This window comes from Panthera uncia (assembly GCF_023721935.1).
Source record: "Panthera uncia isolate 11264 chromosome A3 unlocalized genomic scaffold, Puncia_PCG_1.0 HiC_scaffold_11, whole genome shotgun sequence".
NCBI lineage: Eukaryota > Metazoa > Chordata > Mammalia > Carnivora > Felidae > Panthera > Panthera uncia.
Window position 1 is genome coordinate 49933326 of NW_026057578.1, and position 21503 is coordinate 49954828.

Below are 21503 nucleotides of genomic sequence, written 5' to 3' on the forward strand. Positions count from 1 at the left end.
CCTAGTGCAGAAGGGGCCAGGCCCTGACACGCTCTTTGTGCTCAGTCCTGGGCTAGGGGCTGCCAGGAAGGAGTGGTCTTGGGTGGAATACTGTGCATCCTGAAGGCTCTAAAGCTGGAAGCTATCAGCCAACTGCATTCTTTGTAGCCAAAGGGCTAGTTCTTGCTGGAAGGGAGATGTAAGTACTATACCACAAAATGGATGTTCATTGCAGTGTTATTAAAATGACATGATTAGAAATGCTATTTTTTCCTATAATAAACATAAAGTACTCCCATTTCTAATTAAGAGTAAGAAGGTAACTTCAAGATAAGATTACATTTATTATTTTAAGCAGCCATGTATTACTGTAAACTTTTGTTAACCTTGATACCCCTAATTTTTTATCACATGAACTACTATCAAGAATTTACATGTCTTGATCTTTTGAGGCTGAATATTAGACTTTGTATTTACCCTCTAACTTTTATATTTACTGGAGATGATGGTAAAATTGAGGTGATATTTTGATGGGATTTAGACCACCCCAAACTGCCTTAAACTGAGACTGCCCTGGAGGAGATCCAGGTGTGCACATAGGAGGCCAATGTGTTGCTTTGCCTTACACTGCCCAGTCTCACTGGTTTCAGTTGAATTCTTTCTTTTTCCCCTGGGGTGTAATTAGCATCCACTTCTAGAATCAGGTAATGTTAGCACTTGTTTTTAGGAAAATTTTAGATCAACACTCTTAAGTTTATTTTAAAGTTTCCTTAACCTGAAGATTTAATAAAATGATTTTAATCAATGAGTCTGTGGAATCTTTCAAAGAACTCTAAGCCATACAATAGGCCTAGGTAATTATTTTGACCACTCTCTGCTTTTCGTTGTCTCTTACTTTTTTTTTTTTTTTTTTGGTCCTAAAGGACTCCAAGAAACACACCAGGGGACAGTTTGAAAACTTTGGTTCTTTGATTAATTTCTTTTTAATATGAAATTTATTGTCAAATTGGTTTCTATACAACACCCAGTGCTCATCCGAAAAGATGCCCTCCTCAATGCCCATCACCCACCCTCCCCTCCCTCCTACCCCCCATCAACCCTCAGATTGTTCTCAGTTTTTAAGAGTCTCTTATGGTTTGGCTCTCCCTCTCTAACCTTTTTTTTTTTCCTTCCGCTCCCCCATGGGTTTCTGGTAAGTTTCTCAGGATCCACATAAGAGTGAAAACATATGGTATCTGTCTTTCTCTGTATGGCTTATTTCACTTAGCATAACACTCCCCAGTTCCATCCATGTTGCTACAAAAGGCCATATTTCATTCTTTCTCATTGCCACGTAGTATTCCATTGTATATATAAAGCACAATTCCTTTATCCATTCATCAGTTGATGGACATTTAGGCTCTTTCCATAATTTGGCTATTGTTGAAAGTGCTGCTGTAAACATTGGGGTACAAGTGCCCCTATGCATCAGCACTCCTGTATCCCTTGGGTAAATTCCTAGCAGTGCTATTGCTGGGTCATAGGGTAGATCTATTTTTAATTTTTTGAGGAACCTCCACAGTGTTTTCTAGAGCAGCTGCACCAGTTTTCATTTCCACCAACAGTGCAAGAGGGTTCCCGTTTCTCCACATCCTCGCCAGCATCTATAGTCTCCTGATTTGTTCATTTTAGCCACTCTGACCAGCACGAGGTGGTAATCTCAGTGTGGTTTTGATTTGTATTTCCCTGATGAGGAGTGATGTTGAGCATCTTTTCATGTGCCTGTTGGCCATCTGGATGTTTTCTTTAGAGAAGTGTCTATTCATGTCTTCTGCCCATTTCTTCACTGGATAATTTTTTTTTTTTCGGGTGCGGAGTTTGGTGAGTTCTTTATAAATTTTGGATACTAGTCCTTTGTCAGATAATGTCATTTGCAAATATCTTTTCCCATTCCTGCGGTTGCCTTTTAGTTTTGTTGATTGTTTCCTTTGCAGTGCAGAAGCTTTTTATCATCATGAGGTCCTAATAGTTCATTTTTGCTTTTAATTCCCTTGCCTTTGGGGATGTGTCAAGTAAGAAATGGCTGCAGCTGAGGTCAGAGATGTTTTTTCCTGCTTCTCCTCTAGGGTTTTGATGGTTTCCTGTCTCACATTCAGGTCCTTCATCCATTTTGAGTTTATTTTTGTGAATGGTGTAAGAAAATGGTCTAGTTTCATTCTTCTGCGTGTTGCTGTCCAGTTCTCCCAGCACTATTTGTTAAAGAGACTGTCTTTTTTCCATTGGATTTTCTTTCCTGCTTTGTCAAAGATTAGCTGGCCATACTTTTGTGGGTCCAATTCTGGAGTCTCTATTCTATTCCTTGGTCTATGTGCCTGTTTTTGTGCCAATACCATGCTATCTTGATGATTACAGCTTTGTAGTAGAGGCTAAAGGCTGGGATTGTGATGCCCCCTGCTTTGGTCTTCTTCAAAATTACTTTAGCTATTCGGGGCCTTTTGTGGTTCCATGCAAATTTTAGGATTGCTTGTTCTAGCTTCGAGAAGAATGCTGGTACAATTTTGATTGGGATTGCATTAAATGTGTAGATTGCTTTGGGTAGTATTGACATTTTAACAATATTTGTTCTCCCAATCCATGAGCACAGAATGTTTTTCCATTTCTTTATAGCTTCTTCAATTTCCTTCATAAGCTTTCTATAGTTTTCAGCATACAGATCTTTTACATCTTTGGTTAGGTTAATTCCTAGGTATTTTATGGTTCTTGGTGCAATTGTGAATGGGATCAGTTTCTTTATTTGTCTTTCTGTTGCTTCATTATTAGTGTATAAGAATGCAACTAATTTCTGTACATTGATTTTGTATCCTGAGACTTTGATTAATTTTATAAAGATAAAAATTGTGGGAAAATAAAATTAAAATGAAGCTATTAAAACCAAGTCACATTTCTTTTCCTCTAAGGCTCATTGTTATACCTAGAGAAAGGGGAAGTTTCAACAATGTTTACAAGTAAGGAAACTTGTTATCTAATGTATTTTGTGAAAGAATCAGCAAATGTTTCCCCATAATTGGCTGATAGGAAAAAGGTCATCTACTATATGTCTCCCTAGGGACCCAGAACAATTGTGTGCCACCTCTGTTGTATTGCCGATACTCCCCAAAGTGAAATTTTGAAGAAATTTCCTTCAGCTATCTCAATGTTTTGGTACTTTTTTCCCCATGATTCATTATATATTATAACTTAAAAAAAAGTGTGTTAGACTTTGCCAGGAATTAAAGGTACTATATGTTTTTTACTTCTAGGTAGTGTATGTATAGATTTAAATATATATGTGTTTGTGAATGTATGATGTATATATGTATTTAAAACAAAGTGTAAAAGCAAACTGCATAATCAAGTGTAGGTAGTGGTTTCATTAGTCTAACTTAGGATGAGACTGTGATTGCCTGTCATGAGTTTGTGTTTCTCAGAGGTAAGTTCTTAAGGTCAGGGCTGTGTCTTACTCCTCTTGAGACCCTGGTACCCAGCACAGTGATTTACACATAGTAAGTGATCATTGATATTGCAGACTGGAATTTCACTTCCAGTTTGTTGTTTTGTTTTGTTTTGTTTTAATTTAGGTTTTGCCACTAGAAGGACTTGGTCAGCTCTTGTCCCCTTCTTATTTTACCTTCAATAATGTCCTGTTAATTTATTAAAACCTTTTTATTCTAAAACTTGTTTTGGAAATTTGACTAGTCAGGTAGCAGCAGTGGAAAATATTAAAAACAACTATTTATAATATTTTTATGTGACTCATTCATACTTCCTGATCAAAACTTTTATCCACAGAGATATTAAGTAGACTTTTTGGCAGGTATTCAGAAACACAGGAAGTGAATAATCAAAAGCAGATCTTTGAAATGAGCTTACATAAATGACAGAAAAATAACCTAGGTTTTATTAGTCAGAATTTAATGATGAACTAGTACAAAACTTATCCTGTTTTTTTAAGCAAATTTTACTTATCAACCGAATTGCTTACTAAGCAAGCATTTAACAAAAATATGCTATTCATTACATTAAAACCCTAAAGCTACTTTCTTACCATATTTTTTTTTACATCAGGAAGTAGCAGTCAGCATGGGATGTTCTACACTTTTACTCGATTTATCTAAGGCAAGGCTCTCAACAGGGTCCCCAAACAGTTGTGTTCTGTGGTACTTCTTTGCCTTTACCAACAAGTGAGACTCTTGAGATAGACTCTTCAAAATTCCTCAGTCAGCTACTCATCTCTTGTCTCTAATCTGTTTCTCATCCTCCTTCATAACCTCATTCATAATTGCAAAAGGAGACAATGAACTTTTTTTTTCCCTGTACCAAACTACTATACTCATGATTTACTTTCCCCAAATACAAAATTTTACCTCGCTCCAGTGCTTAGGGATTTTTTTCTACCCTAAATGCCACCTTCTCTCTTGGTATATATACCACTTTCCTGACTCATTTCAATATTATTGTCTTCTCTGAAAACTGCTTTGGCCTTTAATGATCTCTTTCTCCACATGTCTGTAACTACCATTGCTCTTTCCCTTAGTTCTTTCTTACTTTTCTGTTCTGGTATAGGAGAGGGACATGAGCTACTGCCTACATGCCACACAATGACCAGAGGTGAGACAGCTGGATGGAGGGAGTAAGGTGAAGTATATATATAATTAAAAAACAAAACCTTAGGCCAATTTGATGTGCTTTGTATCATTATGTAATTTTCACTTTTTAAATTGTGAAAATATGGCTATTATCTGTAAGTGTTCATCACAGAGCTTTTGTTGTGTGCTTTTATATAAGGACATCTTCCAACTTACAGGAGTCATTTCATGTTGGAACAATGTGTTCAGTTGTATGTGTAGTGGTTAAGTCACAAGGCCAGCCTTCAAAAGCTTCTGTTACCCAGAATGTACAGAGGTAGATTGTTGTTAGCTTTCTGTAAAATCCAGTTATGATATATACCTGTCTATCTGTGAGATTGCATTCACAATCCCAGTGTGTGTGTGTATGGGGGCGGGTGTGTGTATGGGTGTGCATGGTGCCAGAAACACTATTTTCTTGCTACAGTGGTAAGGTTCTTCTCCCTTTCATCATATATTGTCATATACAAAACAGAATACTATACCACAGAATGAATGTAGTAGATCTACATACTAGAAGCAGTTTTCAGGAGAGATTAAGGGAAAAAAAATCACAATGCAGAGCAATAGACCACTACCATTTATATAAACAAAGACACCTGCATATTCACTTATGTTCATACATGTATGGTCTGTCTCTGGAAGTATACATAGGTTTGCTGAAGTACTAGCAAGTCAAGGGTAGGAAGGGAACTTATTTTGCAGTTTTCTTATTGGCACTGTTTGCATTTTTCTTACTATAATCCATTTTACTGCTTTTTTAAAAATGCCACATTTCCTTAGTATCTTGTGTAGTCAAAAGTAGGATAGCAGTTTTTGAGGTAGTATGGATTTGAAATTCCCACAACTTCTCTTGTACCTTTTTCCCCCCATTCCTCACTGTTGCAAACAGTGAATATGTGTTTGGTTTACAACTTGGGACAGTAGTAGAAGGAATATCTGCTTTGCAGGCAGATCAGACCTATGTCTACAGCATACTGGCTTTTATGATTTGGAGTAATTTATTTAATTTTATAGAAGCCTTGAATATGTATAGCTCAGAAAATAATAAACATAGTTAAATAAGAAAATATACTTAATGAGCTGCATAGTGATAGACATATAATAGGAATTCTATAAATGATAATTATTTCTATTTTAGTTGGATAACTAAAGGACTTGTTTAAGTTTTTTTTAATTCATTTATGTTTATTTATTTTTGAGAGAGAGAGTGACATAGTGCGAGCAGAGGACGGGCAGAGAGAGAGAGACACACACACACACACACACACACACACAGAATCCAAAGCAGGCTCCAGGCTTTGAGCCATCAGCACAGAGCCCAATGTGGGGCTTGAGCCCATGAACAGTGAGATCATGACCTGCGCCGAAGTTGGATGATTGACTGAGCCACCCAGATGCCCCAGGACTTGTTCAGATTTTTAAATCACTGCTTTCTTAAATGTACTAAAATTGGATCGTTAACAATTGTATTTACTCTGGCATGCTTCTGTGGCAAGTACCTAATTTTGAATATCTCCTTGGCTCTTAGAGTATTTTTTTAGTGAAATAGCTTATTTTCCCTTTTTAATCCTGTAAAGTCTTTTAAGTAAAAGTAATGTTCTTTGTTTTCCTGGATGTAAATGGGAGTTTACTCTTTTATAATATTTTTGCATATGTGGGTAAATGTTTTAATATATATTATATATTGCATATATTTATCCAGCAAGGAAACCATGGTTTTAAACATGAGTCAAGTGTGTAGATTACAAGTGACAACTTGATGATAATGAAAATTTTTAAATTCCTTTTTAACATGGATATATTATTTAGATATAGGGTTTTTTAGAGTAATATTTTTTTTAATATATTTTTTTCTTTTTTTAGCTCTTTCAGTCTCACATGCCAACAAAAACAACTTGTCCATCCTCACAAGTATCTGATGATGAACAGAAAGTGAGTATATCTTTCAAATAGAGCCATATTGTACTCCACATACCTATAGGATTTCAAAATAACTGCTCAGAGACCTGACATTTTGTTTGTACCTTGAATGTAAATTAACTTTTATGTTGATTGAAATTGAAAATCAGTAATAGATTGAATAATTGTTGAATGTTTTCAGTGTCTCTTACTGATGTATGGGACTTGAAACAAATTAAAACTCTTGACTGCTTCCAGAGCATTCAGTAGGAGGACTAGCACTGCTTTTGCTGGGCATGCTTACAGAACTTGGTGGGTATAGAGAACTCCTTTAATGACAGGGTGTAGGAAGTCTCCAGGTGGACCTGCAGATGCCTTCCTGAGTGTGAGATCAAGCTCTTAATGCTTCCAACATTCTTCTAAAGTGTGCCTGCATAAGAGGGATGTGCTTTAGTAATTCATATTAAAATATATATTAAAAAAGAGGGAGTATGTTTAACTTGGTGAAAGAGGTGAGTTGATGAGTTTTTAAATAGAAAATGGCAAAAACAAGCACAGGTAATTCAGTAAGATTAAATTATTTCCTTTAGTTCTGTGCCCATTAAGCCTCTTCTTGCTTTTCTCTCTTCCTTCACAAATGCTAAGTTCCCCATGGTTTTGATAAATTATAGTTTGACCACCAAACTACCATCCTTTTTATCTTTTTTCTCTCATTGGTAATAATGGTCTGCTCCATCTTTATTTTATCAACTTGCAAACTTTTAGAATTACTCTTTATCTGCCTTCTAACACATTGCTTTGCTGAAACTGCTGTCAATAGTCACTAGTAATCCTTTAGTGATGAATGCACTGAGTGGATTGCTTAGTCCTCATTTTCTCTGGTCCCTGTTCTTCGTTAAATTATGGTGACCACTGGCACATTTTTGAGAAGCTTCTGTTATTTTCATGACCTAACAGTCTTACAGCTGTAGAACGAGAAGGGATTCTACAGGCCATTTAGTTCAAGTTTTATCTGATAAGCATGTGCTAATCAAGTAAAAACTCTAACAAGTATCTAATCTTGAATACTTTCATTACTGGGAAGCACAGTGTTTCTTCACTTTCTCTTTTTTTTTTTAATTTTTTAATGTTTATTTATTTATTTTATTTTTTATTTTTTATTTTTTTTCAACGTTTTTTATTTATTTTTGGGACAGAGAGAGACAGAGCATGAACGGGGGAGGGGCAGAGAGAGAGGGAGACACAGAATCGGAAACAGGCTCCAGGCTCCGAGCCATCAGCCCAGAGCCTGACGCGGGGCTCGAACTCACGGACCGCGAGATCGTGACCTGGCTGAAGTCGGACGCTTAACCGACTGCGCCACCCAGGCGCCCCTATTTATTTATTTTAAATATTTTTTAAGGAAGTATGATTGACATATCAAAATTATATATATTTTTTAAAGTTTAAAGCTTTTTGTTTTTATTTTTTTATTTTATTATTTCTTTTAATGTGAAATTTATTTTTGAGGAAGAGAGAGAGAGAGACAGAGTGTGAGCAGGGGAGAGGCACAGAGAGAGGGAGACACAGAATCCGAAGCAGGCTCCCAGCTCTGAGCTGTTAGCACAGAGCCCAATGCAGGGCTGGAACTCAAGAATGGCAAGATCATGACCTAAGCCGAAGTCGGACGCTTAACCTGACTGAGGCACCCAGGTGCCACTTTACTTTCTTTTTCTTAATGATAAAGATAACATACTTATGTGACTAAAAGGGATCTAAAGGGCAGAAATGAGAATATAGTATACTAGTTTTCTATTGCCCCATAACAAATTGCCGTGAATTCAGCTTCTTAAAACGACACCTATTTATTAGCTCATAGTTCTGTAGGTTATAAGACTAGGTTGGCATAGCTTGCTTCTCTGCTCAGGGTCTCACTTAAGATGTTGGCTGGCTGGGTTCTTATTTGAAGCTCTCCTTCAGACTCTTTCAGGTTGTTGGCAGAATTTAGTTTCTTGCTGGCTGGTTGCTGTCAGCTCCTAGAGAACATTCTTATGTCCTTGCCATATGCTTCTCTGTCATTCATACAACAGGGGAGAACTAATGTCAAATCAGGTTTCAAATCCCTTTCACCTGAAAGATCCCAGTGCATTTTAAGGGCTCACCTGATTAGTTCAGACCCACCAAGGATAATCTCCCTTTCTTAGATTAACTGATTTGGGACCTTAATTACATCTGCAAAATTCCTTCATAGCAGCACATAGTTTGCTGTTGGGTTGAAAAAATAGAAGGTTGTGAGTACACCAGAGGCCATGAATCCTGGGGTCCATCTTGGAATTCTACCTACCATATACAGTAACAAGTGAATCTTTCTCACCTCCACCTCCAAGACCACTCCCTCAACCTGCAAATCCATTCTCCAGTAATAACCACTCTCATGGACATTTTCATCCATATTCATATATATGAGAAAATATGAAAAAAATAATACTTTTTTTTCTTAGTCAAATCACAGTAAAAAAAAAGTCACTTAGTTTTTGAGACTTAACCATGTTGTGGCATGTATCAGTAGTTTAGTATTCCATTGTATGGATATACTACATTTTATTTACCCATTCAACAATTGTTGGATATTTGGGTTGTTTCTAGTTTTTGACTATTTGGACCAAAGCTTCCATGAACATTCATGTGTGTGGATGCATGTTTTTATTTATCTTGGATACCTTCAGTTAGGGATTTTTGGTTATGTATAGTAATGTGTATTTAACTTTATAAGAAAGTACTCAACTGTTATCCAAAGTGGCTGTACTGTTTTGCTTTTGTACCAGAAAATTTATCAGAGTTCCATTTGTTCTTCAGAATCTCTAATGCATGACATTATATGCCTGCTAAATTTTAGACATTTTAGTGGTTATTCAGTGGTATCTTACTGTAGTTTTAATTCACATTTGCCTGATAATGTTGCGTACTCTTTCATTCACTGATTGGCTATTTTGTTATCTCTGTTCATGTCTTTTACCCATTAAAAAAATAGATTGTTATTATTGAATCATATGTATTCTGAGTGTATGTGCTTTGTCATATGTATATGTCATATATATAATATTTTCTTCCAGTCTGTGACTTACATATTCCTTGATGATCACAAGTTTTTAATATTGATAAGGTAGAAAAATATAAATAATAAGATTATCCCAATACCACACTTCCTGGTGATTGTAACTTTATGATTAGATAGTATAAATCCTTTAGCTTTGTTCTTTTCCATAATTGTTTTAGCTATTCTAAATCATCTGCATTTCCATATAAATTTTAGAATGATCTTGTCAGTTACTATATTGACAGCATGGAGTTGAGTCATTCTTTTATCCAATCTGACAATTTCCTTCTTTTAACTGAAATGTTTATATATTCACTGTCCATTATGGTAGCCACTAGCCACATGTGGCTATTTAAATTTAAATTAGTTAAATAAAATGTAAAAACCAGTTCCTCAGTTGCACTAGTCCCATTTGAAGTGTTCAATATCTGCATGTGGCTGGTGGCTACCTGTTGCATAGATCAGATACAGAACACTTCCACCATTACAGGAAGTTCATTCTATCAGATACCGTTGGTTTAGATCATTTACATTTAATTTAACTATAGGTATAGCTAGGTTTAAGTCTGCCAATTTGCTGCTGTTTGTTTTCTCTTTGTCCCATTTGTTCTTTCATTTTTCTTCTTTTTCTGCCTTTTTTTTGGATTCGTTTTTTTTATTGCATTTCATCTTTACTATTGACTTCTTACCTATACCTCTTTGGTCTTTTATTTTTTTTTAAATAGTAGTTGATGTACGCTTTAATTTATTACACATATCTTCCAACAATATTATAATACTTCATGTATAATACAGAAACCTTACAACCATAACTGTCCATTCCCTCTGTTGTTGTCATTATCATACATTCTATTTCTCCATGATTCCAAATTCTGCAATATATTGTTGTTGCTTTAAATGATAATATTTTCAAGAAATTAAAACGAAAAGTTATTTTACACACATTTACATGTCATTTTTTTCTTTTGTCATTTTATTGATTATTTTCTGTGGTCTTATGCTTTGCATTGTTTTTTTGTGAGAAAACTGTAGTCATTTTATGTATTATTTGTGTGTAATATGTCTCCCCACATCTGGTTGTTCATAAAATTTTTCTTTATCCTCTTGTTGAAACATTTTGTTCTGATATGGCTAGTTGTGGGTTCCTCTGGATTTTTCCTGTTTGTAGTTTGCTGAAATTCTTGGATCTCTGAGTTCATGTTTAGAATATTGGAAAAATTTCAGTCACTGTTACTAATATATTTCTTTCCATCCTCCTCCAGTCTCTCCCCATCTGTTCTATATGATACTCCAGTTACAGGTATGTTAGACCATTTGATATCATTCCACAGTTTTTGGAGCTCTATTGCAGTTTTATCTTTTCTATGAGAGACTTTTAGCTTGGAGAAATAAAGGTATTTAGCTTGGATGATAACTGTTGAAGAAATCTTTCCTTCCATTGTTTGATCTGCTGTTAATATGGTTCAATAAGTTTTTTATTCAGATGTTGTATTTTTCCTTCCAGGAATTCCATTTGCTGACTTTTGTTGTTGAGAGCTTCTATATCTCTCTTGTAATTCTGTCATGTTAGCCACTATATCCATCTCTTTTTCCTGTAGAAAAAGAGTATAGTTTTCTTCTTCAGCATATTTATCATAGTTATTTTAAAGTTCTTATCAGCTGATTCAACATCTGGTTCATTTGTGGATCTCTTTCTGTGCTTTTTTCCCCCTTGACTGTGAATCACATTTTTCTACTTCTTCCTCTAGTAATTTTTTATTATATGTTAGATACTGTGGATAGTACATTGTGGAGGTGTTGGATTTTGTTTTCTTCTTCTGAAGAGTGTTGACCTTTGTTCTAGCAGGCAGTAAATTGCTAGGTTGTTGCATTGTTCATGTTGAACCTTGGTTATAGGCTTTTTTAGGGCAGGTCTATTTCAGCTGTGTATTAGGGAACATTTCTGATTTCTGGGATGTGATCCTTACTCCTAAAATGTAGTCCATATAGTTTTTCAATGGAAAGCCTGAAGTGTTTACTGAGCCCCTTTAACTTATAGACTTAAAATTTATGCTCCCCAGGATGGCATTCTTGAAAACTCTATATAGCTCCTTCCAATTTCCATCCCCTTCCCCCCTTTAGGCTCTTTGTGCTCCCCTTATACTCAAGTTCAGCAGTCAGCCTGAGTTTTAAGAGGAGTGTATTTGTAGATTTTAGTCCAAAATCTTCTTCCTTTCTGGAATTTTCTTCTTCAATTTTCAGCTGATCTACCTGCTCTTGTTTCCAACTGACTACTCAACCCAGTAAGACTACTACTTCCATCTTGAGGTCTATCTTCTTTGTGTAGCAGTGACTAGGTTGTGCCCTCGGAAAGACCTAGAAAATGTACATCTCACCCTACATGGTCTCCTGTTCCCAAAAGTCTCATTCCCTCTAGTGTCTATTGGCCTTTGGTTGCACTTCAGCAACTTGGAAGAATTGATTATAATTGTTAATTAGTAGGAACATTAGTGTGACATAAGTTTGCTGTCCCATTGCTGGGAGCTAAAACTGTATAATTTTGTATTGTACTTTATTCATGTAACATTTAAATTAAAATTTAAATTGCTAAATATTTATCATAAACATATTTAATCACTTTAAACATTCCATTTTATGAATGAATATGCCATAGTTTACATGATTATTTTCCTATTTTTTGGAAATCAAATATTCATGATAAACAATGCTGGACTCTCATTGTATGAAGAAAATAAGAAATGCAGATGTGTTTTGAGGGTCTGGACACAGATTTCTCACAAATTTGCTTAACACATTTATATCTTGGTGAAGGTATAATGATCATAAAATCTTTAGTTTCTTTGATAAATTATATTTATCATTTGAAATGTGCTTATATCCTATTTTAGTAAAAGGTTTTTTTTTTTTTTTTTAATTATTGCCATTGTGTTTGTTTTCTTTCAGCAAAAAAGAGAAAATACTCGTTCTTTAACTATGTCTGGCCATGTTGGTTTTGAGAGTTTGCCTGATCAGCTGGTTAATAGATCCATTCAGCAAGGCTTCTGTTTTAATATTCTCTGTGTGGGTAAGGGCCAAACTCTTCTTCTATATTATTCCTTTATATTCCTTGTGTTCTCTTCATTCTTGCAAAGAGTATGACGCTCATGTCATTAATTTGATATCATGATCGCAGATTTTTTCAGTTATTTAAATTCTATTAGTTTTTTCTTAGCTTTTCTGCTTTAAATTTTTTTTGTTCTTTAAATATTTCAGTACTTTCTTCAGAGTTCTGAGTAACTTAGCATACATACTTACTTTTATGTTCTGCTAATGACTCAGTGGACCAGCCTTTATATGTATGTCTTTCATAGACAACTCAGCCTTTGAAATGTTTGAAATATTTGGGATCCCTTGAAACCACTCTGGGAGTTCTATTTTTTTCTCATTTGTCTTAATGCACCTGTGAAGATATACCTTTGTTTCTTTCAGGGGAAACTGGAATTGGAAAATCAACATTGATTGACACACTGTTTAATACTAATTTTGCAGACCATGAATCCTCACATTTTTTCCCACATGTTAGACTTAAAGCTCAGACATATGAACTCCATGAAAGTAATGTTCGATTGAAATTGACCATTGTGAATACAGTAGGATTTGGTGACCAAATAAACAAAGAAGAAAGGTATGTGTTTTCTTATTGTAATGAAATAAGTTTTTTCTTATTTTAAGACAATTGTCTGAGGTGCGTGCATTAAGCATCTGACTTCGGCTCAGGTCATAATCTCACAGTTTGCAAGTTAAAGCCCTGTGTCAGGCTCTGTGCTGACAGCTGAGTGCCTGGAGCCTGCTTCAGATTCTGTGTCTCCCTCTCTCTGTGCCATTCCCCCACTCACGCTCTATCTTTCTCTCTTAAAAATTAGTAAAAACATTAAAAAAAAAGACATTTGTCTTGTGCCATGATTTGGTTTTCTACTATGGAAATTCAAACCCTTCCTCCCAGACTTTAATTTTTTTAATAATTCAGCTATATTTTGTTCTTAACAAATTGACATTTTCTATCCAGTTTAATTTTTTTAGAATAATTTGAATCACATTATTGAAATGTGTATTTCAGCAAAAATTATTTTAATTATTCATATGCCAATTTGGTATATAATAAGTGATTTGTACTAATTTTCAGGCAGGAAATTATTTTGTTGAGGGTAAAATAACAAGACATACAGTGGCAGATATATAATGGCCCAATCCATGGTGCTTGAATTTTTTGTGTGTGAAATTCTAACCAAATCAGCCAGGTACATTATTAAGCATTGCAGGAAAGGTCTGATATAAATAAATTATTACTTATATTTTATAGGATATCATTATTTCTCCTATGATACTATAAAGAATGATTATAGAATCTATATGAAATTTAAAGTATGAAATAGGGAAATAGATTGGAGTAAAGCAATAACATTTTGTTCTCTTTCCTTTTCAAAATGCATATATTTTCATTATTAGAGGTAATTTTTTAGTTTCCTAAAGTTTGCTTGAGAGGAGAAATATTTTGCATAATTGGCTCCCTTTATGTGACTTATGTTAGCCTATCAGCACATTTATGTGGGTTTTCTAGAGGAAGAAGATTAGTGGTAGAGTCAAAGGCCTGTGACATGTTGCTTTAAATCTTCATAATTTTTTTATAATTTTCTATGTAGACATCTTATACAGCTTTATTCAAATTTATTCTTAAATATTTGGCATTTTGATGCTTTCATAGATGGTATCTTTTAGAAATACTTCACTTTCTATTTGGTGTATAGAAATATAATCGATTTTGCATATAGGGACATTTGTAAATTCTCTGATTAATTCCAAAAATTCATCTCTAAATTTGTGTAGATTTTCTATGTATGTAATGTGTAATCTCCAAATAATGACATTTATATATCTTTTTTTTCAGTTTTTTTTGTTCCTTTTAAAATAAATTTTATTGATGTATAATTTATATAGCATAAATAAAATGCACTGATTTTTTTAAGTGTACAATTCAGTTAATTTTTACACATACATGGTTTCATAACCACCACCAGGACTATAATATAGGATATATCTATAGTCTTGGGTTCTTTCCTCAGACATATATGCAGATTAGTGCTTCACCAAAGACTGGAGGTAACTGCTGTCCAGATCATTAGCACTTTTGTTGGTGCAGCTGTCTTCTGTTTAGTGTTTTTGCCTACAAATTTTATTTGCCTTGGCCTCCCTGAACTCCTGTTTCTGTCTCCTCAACTTGGTGAGTCCACCAGGCTCTGGCTCTCTTGTGCTGTGCCCTGGAAACTTATATCCAGGGAGTAAGCTGAGGGAATTATAAAGTTTTTCTCATTTATTTCCCTTCTGAATGAACACAGTTTTATACGGTGTGTTGTCCCATGTCTTGAGAGCCTTTTTCGTGTATTTTATCCAAGTTTCTAATTGTTTAGGGTGGGAGAGTAAATCCAGTCCCAGTTACTTCATCATGGCTGCAGAGAGTTTTTATTTTTTTTTCTTCCATTTTTAAAACCTGACTGCACTGGGTAGAATGTACAGTATTATATTGGATAGCCAGTAGTATTAGTGGGTATCTTTGCCTTGTCCTGATGCAAAGGGAAAGCTTGATTTTTACCACGTATTATGCTTCCCTGCTTTTTTAAACATTTTAGTTGTAGTAAGGAAGTTTCATTGTATTACTGGTAAGGGCTTTTTTTTCTCATGAATAAATATTATCAGATATTATTTTGTTTATTCATTCTGTAGAAAAGAATTTACTTTCTCTTGTTTAATCTGTAGCAAGGTGAATTTTAGTAACTGATTTTTCATTGGTAAATTAGCCTTGAAATCTTAAATACCATTTTGCATACTTAAGATTATAAATTATTTTACCGATGTTTGTTTTTTTACTTTGGGTCTTATTCATTGTGTTTTTTTTTTCTCATATGCTTGGTTATTTTTTATTGTAGGTATCATGGTCTTTGAAAAATTATTTGCAGAGATACTTTGAGGTCTAAGATGAAGATGCCTTCCTTTGAACAGATTTAGATTTGCTTATGTTATGCCCCTGTGGCATTAATACTCTGAGGATCCTTAAATCCGTTTCATGGCTAGAGGTTTTCAGTATCAAAGAGGCTGTGAACCTGGGCTGTGGATATATGTGAGGGCAGACCCTGTGGCCTCAAGTTCTCAAAGACTTTTTTTCTTCTTTCCTTTTATTTTCCCTACTTCATTTACTGCCAGGGCAACCTTCCCTGCAACAACTTGCGGGGAGAGGAGGAATTGTAGGTTAACTTCTAGTTCATTCTTAACCCTGAGGGTGTAGGCTCTCAGGATCTCAGCTCAATGTGGGGAGGCAGTCTCTTAATAGATTGCCACTTTGTGTGGGTCCTGGGCTTTGATTTCTTCTTTCTTGTCCTGTGAGTCCTTCAGAACTAAAGCTCAAGAACTAGATTGACAAGTGACCTCAGGACAAAACTAGCACTGATGCTTTTAGTGCAGGGGTTAGTAAAATTTTTCTGCAAAGTGCCAGATAGTCAATATTCCAGACTTTGCGGGACATATGGTCTCTGTCCAAACTACTCAACTCAGCCACTGTAACACAAAAGCAGCCATAGGCATTACATATACCAGTGAACAGGGCTGTGTTTCAGTGAAACTTATAATATACAAGCATCGTCTGGACTTGGCCCATTTACTACCTCTCCTCTAAGTCCTCTGCTCACCTCTCTCAGGTTCCACTCTCTTCAATTTTGACCTGGTTAATTCCTTACCATTTTATGAATATTTGGAAGTTTTCAAGGAGGTTATTTTTGTATTTTAAGCCATTGTCTTTTGTTTCACTGGAAGAATGAGTATGCAGTGTATTGGAAATGGAAACCTAAAGCAAATTACTATGGAAGAACACCTAATGGTAGACTATTTAGCAGAAAATGTTTTGGTTTACATTTTGACAAGCATAACGCAACACAGTCAGGTAGAGGACCATTTATGGCTATTAGGGCATAAAATAGGTCATATTACTCATCTCCTTCAAGTCATTAATAAAAGCTTTGGATTTTTTTATGTTAAATATGTATTTAACAAATTAATTTTTAGTATTTTATTATTTGGGGGAGGAAATCATGTTGCGTCACATTTAGACAAGTTTTCCAAGTGTAGTGTTCCTGATAGTGAATACTGGTGTTCCTAGTAGTCTCTCTGATAATGTTCAAAGTATTGTACTAAGTGTTGTGGAGAACATAGAAGATACTGTCTCTGTCCTCACATTGTTTACCATCTGTGTGGGAAGAACAAGGTATTCTATGAGATTAAAAGAGGTGATGATCCTAAAGGACTAAAAACGTCAGGCAACTTCATGGAAGAATTCAGTTCTGTGCACATGTATTGAGTATCTCAGCTGTATGAAGTACCACTCCATTTGCGCTACAAAGATAATTAATAAGGTATCCAGGGAATTTGACAGAGGAACTATTTGCTGTTATTTTCACTTGGAAACCCAGATTTACTTAACTAGAATGGTTAAGAGTAGAAAGTTGAGTTGAGTAGACAGTGATTTAGCATATCAGAATGAAGTGGAACAGTCACAAACTAATGTGAATGCTGGTGCACATGCAACATAATATGATTTGCATCTTGAAGGATGCATAGAATGAAATAGCTAGAGGAGAATTTATTTGGGCAAGGACTCAGCATAGAGTATGATGCGCTTTTAGAATTAAAAATAAAATTATGCCTGCATTACTGGTTACGTTCATTTTATATATGCATTTCCTCCTTATTATGTTGCTATTCTTCATGCCTTATGGGTCTTATTTAAGAAGGAAGAAATCATAGAATTTGACTTAAATATCTTTTAAGGTATTAGTACTCATACCTTTTATCAGTCAAATAATGTGTCATGTCCAGTTTGGTTATAGTTAGATGCCTGTCCTCATTCAGCAGTCTGGCAAGTGTGGGAATCCTTGTCAGACGTGCAGTGTGCAAATGAAGGTGAGAGTGAGTCTGTATATTCATTCTATTTCTGTAAAGCACAGGGTATACTGATGGTTTTAAAGTACTACCTTTGTATATGCATGTTCTGCACAATTTGTTTTATTACTAAAGTTCTCTGTTTAGCATAGATAGTAGCTGTTTATTAATTGGTGAAAATACACATCTTACACTTGAGAATTACATAAATATCTTATTACGGTAGCATGAATATGCTGTATTAAATATTTAAATGTTAATTTTTTCAGCTACCAACCAGTAGTTGACTACATAGATGCTCAGTTTGAGGCCTATCTCCAAGAAGAGCTAAAGATCAAGCGTTCTCTCTTTAATTACCACGATTCTCGCATCCATGTGTGCCTCTACTTCATCTCACCTACAGGTCACTCTCTGAAGACACTGGATCTCTTAACAATGAAGAGCCTTGACAGCAAGGTGGGCTTAGAAAAGGAATCAGCTTATGCTTTAATATTTATTTTGAACTATTAAAATATCTTTGTGATATGTATATATATCTTAACTTTTATTCTGTGCATTTTAAAAACATTTGATAAATTTCAATCTTAGGTTATTTTCCAGGGAAATTCAATTTGGAAGATGAACTGCAAAGAAAAATATGTTAACATAAAACTTTAGTCCTTTTTTTAGTGATTAAATTGCATGCCAGAATTTGACACTGATTTTACTTAATGATGCTATTGAGAAGAAGTTCATTGACAAAGGTTGAGATCTAATGTTTCATCATGTGTTATAGTAATTATGTTTTAATTTGAACCATACCAAGAAAAGCTAGTTTTGAACATCTGAGCAAAGAAGTGGTATATAAATTCAGGGAGCTATAAAAATAATATCCACAAATTAACTCACTTTGGGGTTTTTTTAATTCATTTTTTTTAATCTGCATAGAAGATGGTTGAAGACTACTATCTTATTCTAAAAAAACTCCAAAGTTTTCCCATAACCTTTGATGGTGTGAGAAATGCAGTTTTCATTATCCTGCCTAATGATTTTATGAAATAGGATTCAGGGAAAAGGGCATTCTGTCCAGTACTACTCTCTATGTAGAAATCCGTGTGGAAAGCATAAAGCTGCCAGTGAGGTCATGGTACATAGATTGATTGATTTTTGACTAGTTGCACAGTCCCCTGGATTTAGCAAAAATTTGATGAAGCTTACATGATAGTCTATTCATCTGATTAGATGTTGTAACCATTTACCCAGTATTTTAATAGTTGAGTCTGATTATATGGAAACTCATAAAATCAAGCATGTGCTAGTTTGTCTTAGCTAGACAGAAGCAACGTGATGTAATCTGTATAAACATTATAGAATTTGGTGTCAGTAGAGGCCGGTTTTAAATACTGGGTCTGTCCCTTAATAGCTTTGTGGTTTTTGGCAAGTTTGTTTAGCCCCCTGAGTCTCAGTTTCCTCACCTCTAAAATAAAAATTTAAGGAGAAAAATACCTACCTCAAGGGACAGATGTGAGGGTTAATTAAACTGATATCTTGTCTTTTATTCCTAAGCTTGACATGGAAAGTTATCTTATGCAAACCGTGTAAAATCTCTTTCCCTCCCAGCGACATACAAATAAATGGATATGTAGCATTCAGTCTGTGATATACCCTCCCAGTCTAATTAGAGTGATATTCTTGGCTAGGGATGTCTGAGGTACTCCCCCAACTATATTACTCATAGCATGCCCCACAGATATCCTTCCCAGGACCAGTGTCATGGCTGAGCCGGCCCTTATAGCTCTTTTACTATGATTTCAGGATGCACTTCAGCCAGATACCATCAGGGAACTTTGAAGAACAAGATCTATTACTCACAGGTCCTGGAGGGTACACAACATGTAGGAGGGCCACACAATAAAGTTGACAGTGAACCTGGGCTCTGCTTTTATTAGGGTTTAGGGTCGGGTGTCTAGGGTTTTGCGGGTTCACTCCTGGCAAATTTAAAGGATAAGAGTGGAATTAGGGCACGGGGAGGGAGAAGTAGGCTCACTCAAGTGGTCAGTTACCTGGGTAAGTCACCCAGGTTTTCTAAAAGGGGAGCTTCATGGGTGGGGGTGGCTTTGTGCTTTATTCAGTTTTGCTAGTAGCTGTGTCATACACTTGGCAATATGTTTATTCAACATGGATGTCTTTGAAATGAGTATCTTGGCAATCAAAAGCTTAACGTTAGGCACTTACATTAGAGCATGCTTCTGCTATTTACTGTGGAAGCAATTATAAGTTATTAACTTGGCATAATTTATTGACAATCTAAGTATACAATATTGAAACCAAGAACTTGGCATCAAATTTTTATGTACTTTGATTAATTTAGCATGAAAGCTGTTTGCCCATAATTGCTGGAAAGTTTTCATGGGTAGATGAAAAAATCTTTATCTTCTGTGGAGCATATTAAGACTAATAAATCTGAATATACATAGTAAGTCACTGTGAAATTGGAGAAGAGCAAGAAATTTACGAATAGAGTACGAATTATGACTTTTACTTTTCATTCTGAAAATTACATTGATATCTCACTCTCTTGATACATATGATTAGTTAGCCTGAAGTTTTTCTCTAAAACCAACTAAATAACCAAAAAACAAAAACCCTACAAACCCTTAGATTTGTGGAGACATTAGTCTTTTGTGGGACTAATGTTGTAAAGTTAGTCCGTCTTCACAACCCCAGATTTCTTCCTCTTTGGCCAGTGATAGGGCTTTAATGCTAAGAGTGTTATTCCTTTGAGTCATGAAAACTTTCAGTTAATATTCATAAAATTTCCTTCCTTCAACATCTAGGTAGGAGTCTCTAACAACAGGGTTCAGATAGGATGTATTGATTGGGGAGAGGACCTGCTGAAATGAGGGGCAGAAGGAGAAACTCACCTGCTTCATAGTTTTGCCAAGGGATCAATTACTCTTATTATTTAGTGCTTAGATTATTAAGAAATAAAAAATTCTTAGTGAATTAAGCAGATGATCTCAGCTTCCTGCTTACATTTTGTATGTGATAGAATTATAAGAGACGTTGAAAAAGAAAATGTAAAATTTATAACCCTAAATTCAGGTGTAAGATTAATCTTATAAGAACTCTGCATTTTAAAAGGAGTTACTATTAAGGCCAGCATCTGTAGGAATGATTGTATAGGGGAATATGGTGACAATGACAAGCCAGAGATTTTCTAGGTTAGGAGTTGGCAAGCTTTTTCTATGAAGGGCCAAGTAGTAAATAATATTTTAGGCTTTACAGACCATATGGTCTCTGAGTTAATTGCTCATTTCTGCTATTGTAGCATGAAAGTGGTCATGGATAATATGTAAATGAGTGAGCCTGACTGTGTTCCAGTAAATCTTTATTTATATCAACAGGCAATGAGCTGGACCATAGTTTGTTCATCTGATTTAGGTTAAAAGTTTGTCGAGACTGAGTGGTTTTGAATGCAAAAAACATAGAATTAAAAAAATAAATCCTCAATTGTGAGATTTTGTTTTTTCTTTATTGTTGGTAGGTGAACATTATACCAGTGATTGCCAAAGCAGATATAATTTCTAAAGCTGAATTACAGAAGTTTAAGATCAAGCTCATGAGTGAATTGGTTAGCAGTGGTGTCCAGATATACCAATTCCCAACAGATGATGAAACTATTGCTAAAATCAATGCTTCAATGAATGTAAGCTCCTAGTTGAATGTTAATCCTGTTTTACATGTGAAAAGAGTAATGTATAAATGACATTCCTACTAACACACTTTCACTTGCGTCTTCTCAAAAGACTTCACACAAGGTGAATTTTCAAATGTTCAGTATAGAAAAATGTTTTATTTTCTAGAGTTGGGAAAAATATAAAGAGAATATATTTTTGAGCATATTTTCTTTCCTCTACTTTTACCTAAATAGAATGATACATTAGCGAGGCTAGGGTTCT

At 35.0% G+C, this 21503-nt stretch overlaps 1 protein-coding gene across 5 annotated transcripts in view; it reads left to right on the plus strand.

The window, feature by feature from the left end:
- The window catches only part of SEPTIN10 (septin 10), a 65514-nt gene that overhangs the window by 19738 nt on the left and 24273 nt on the right, over positions 1-21503 (plus strand). For all 5 annotated transcript variants that reach the window (XM_049650153.1, XM_049650158.1, XM_049650154.1 and 2 more), the window contains exons 2-6: positions 6489-6557; positions 12544-12664; positions 13069-13264; positions 17832-18018; positions 21089-21250. In XM_049650153.1, coding sequence (XP_049506110.1) covers positions 6489-6557; positions 12544-12664; positions 13069-13264; positions 17832-18018; positions 21089-21250 — 735 coding nt within the window. The remainder of the gene's footprint in view (positions 1-6488; positions 6558-12543; positions 12665-13068; positions 13265-17831; positions 18019-21088; positions 21251-21503) is intronic.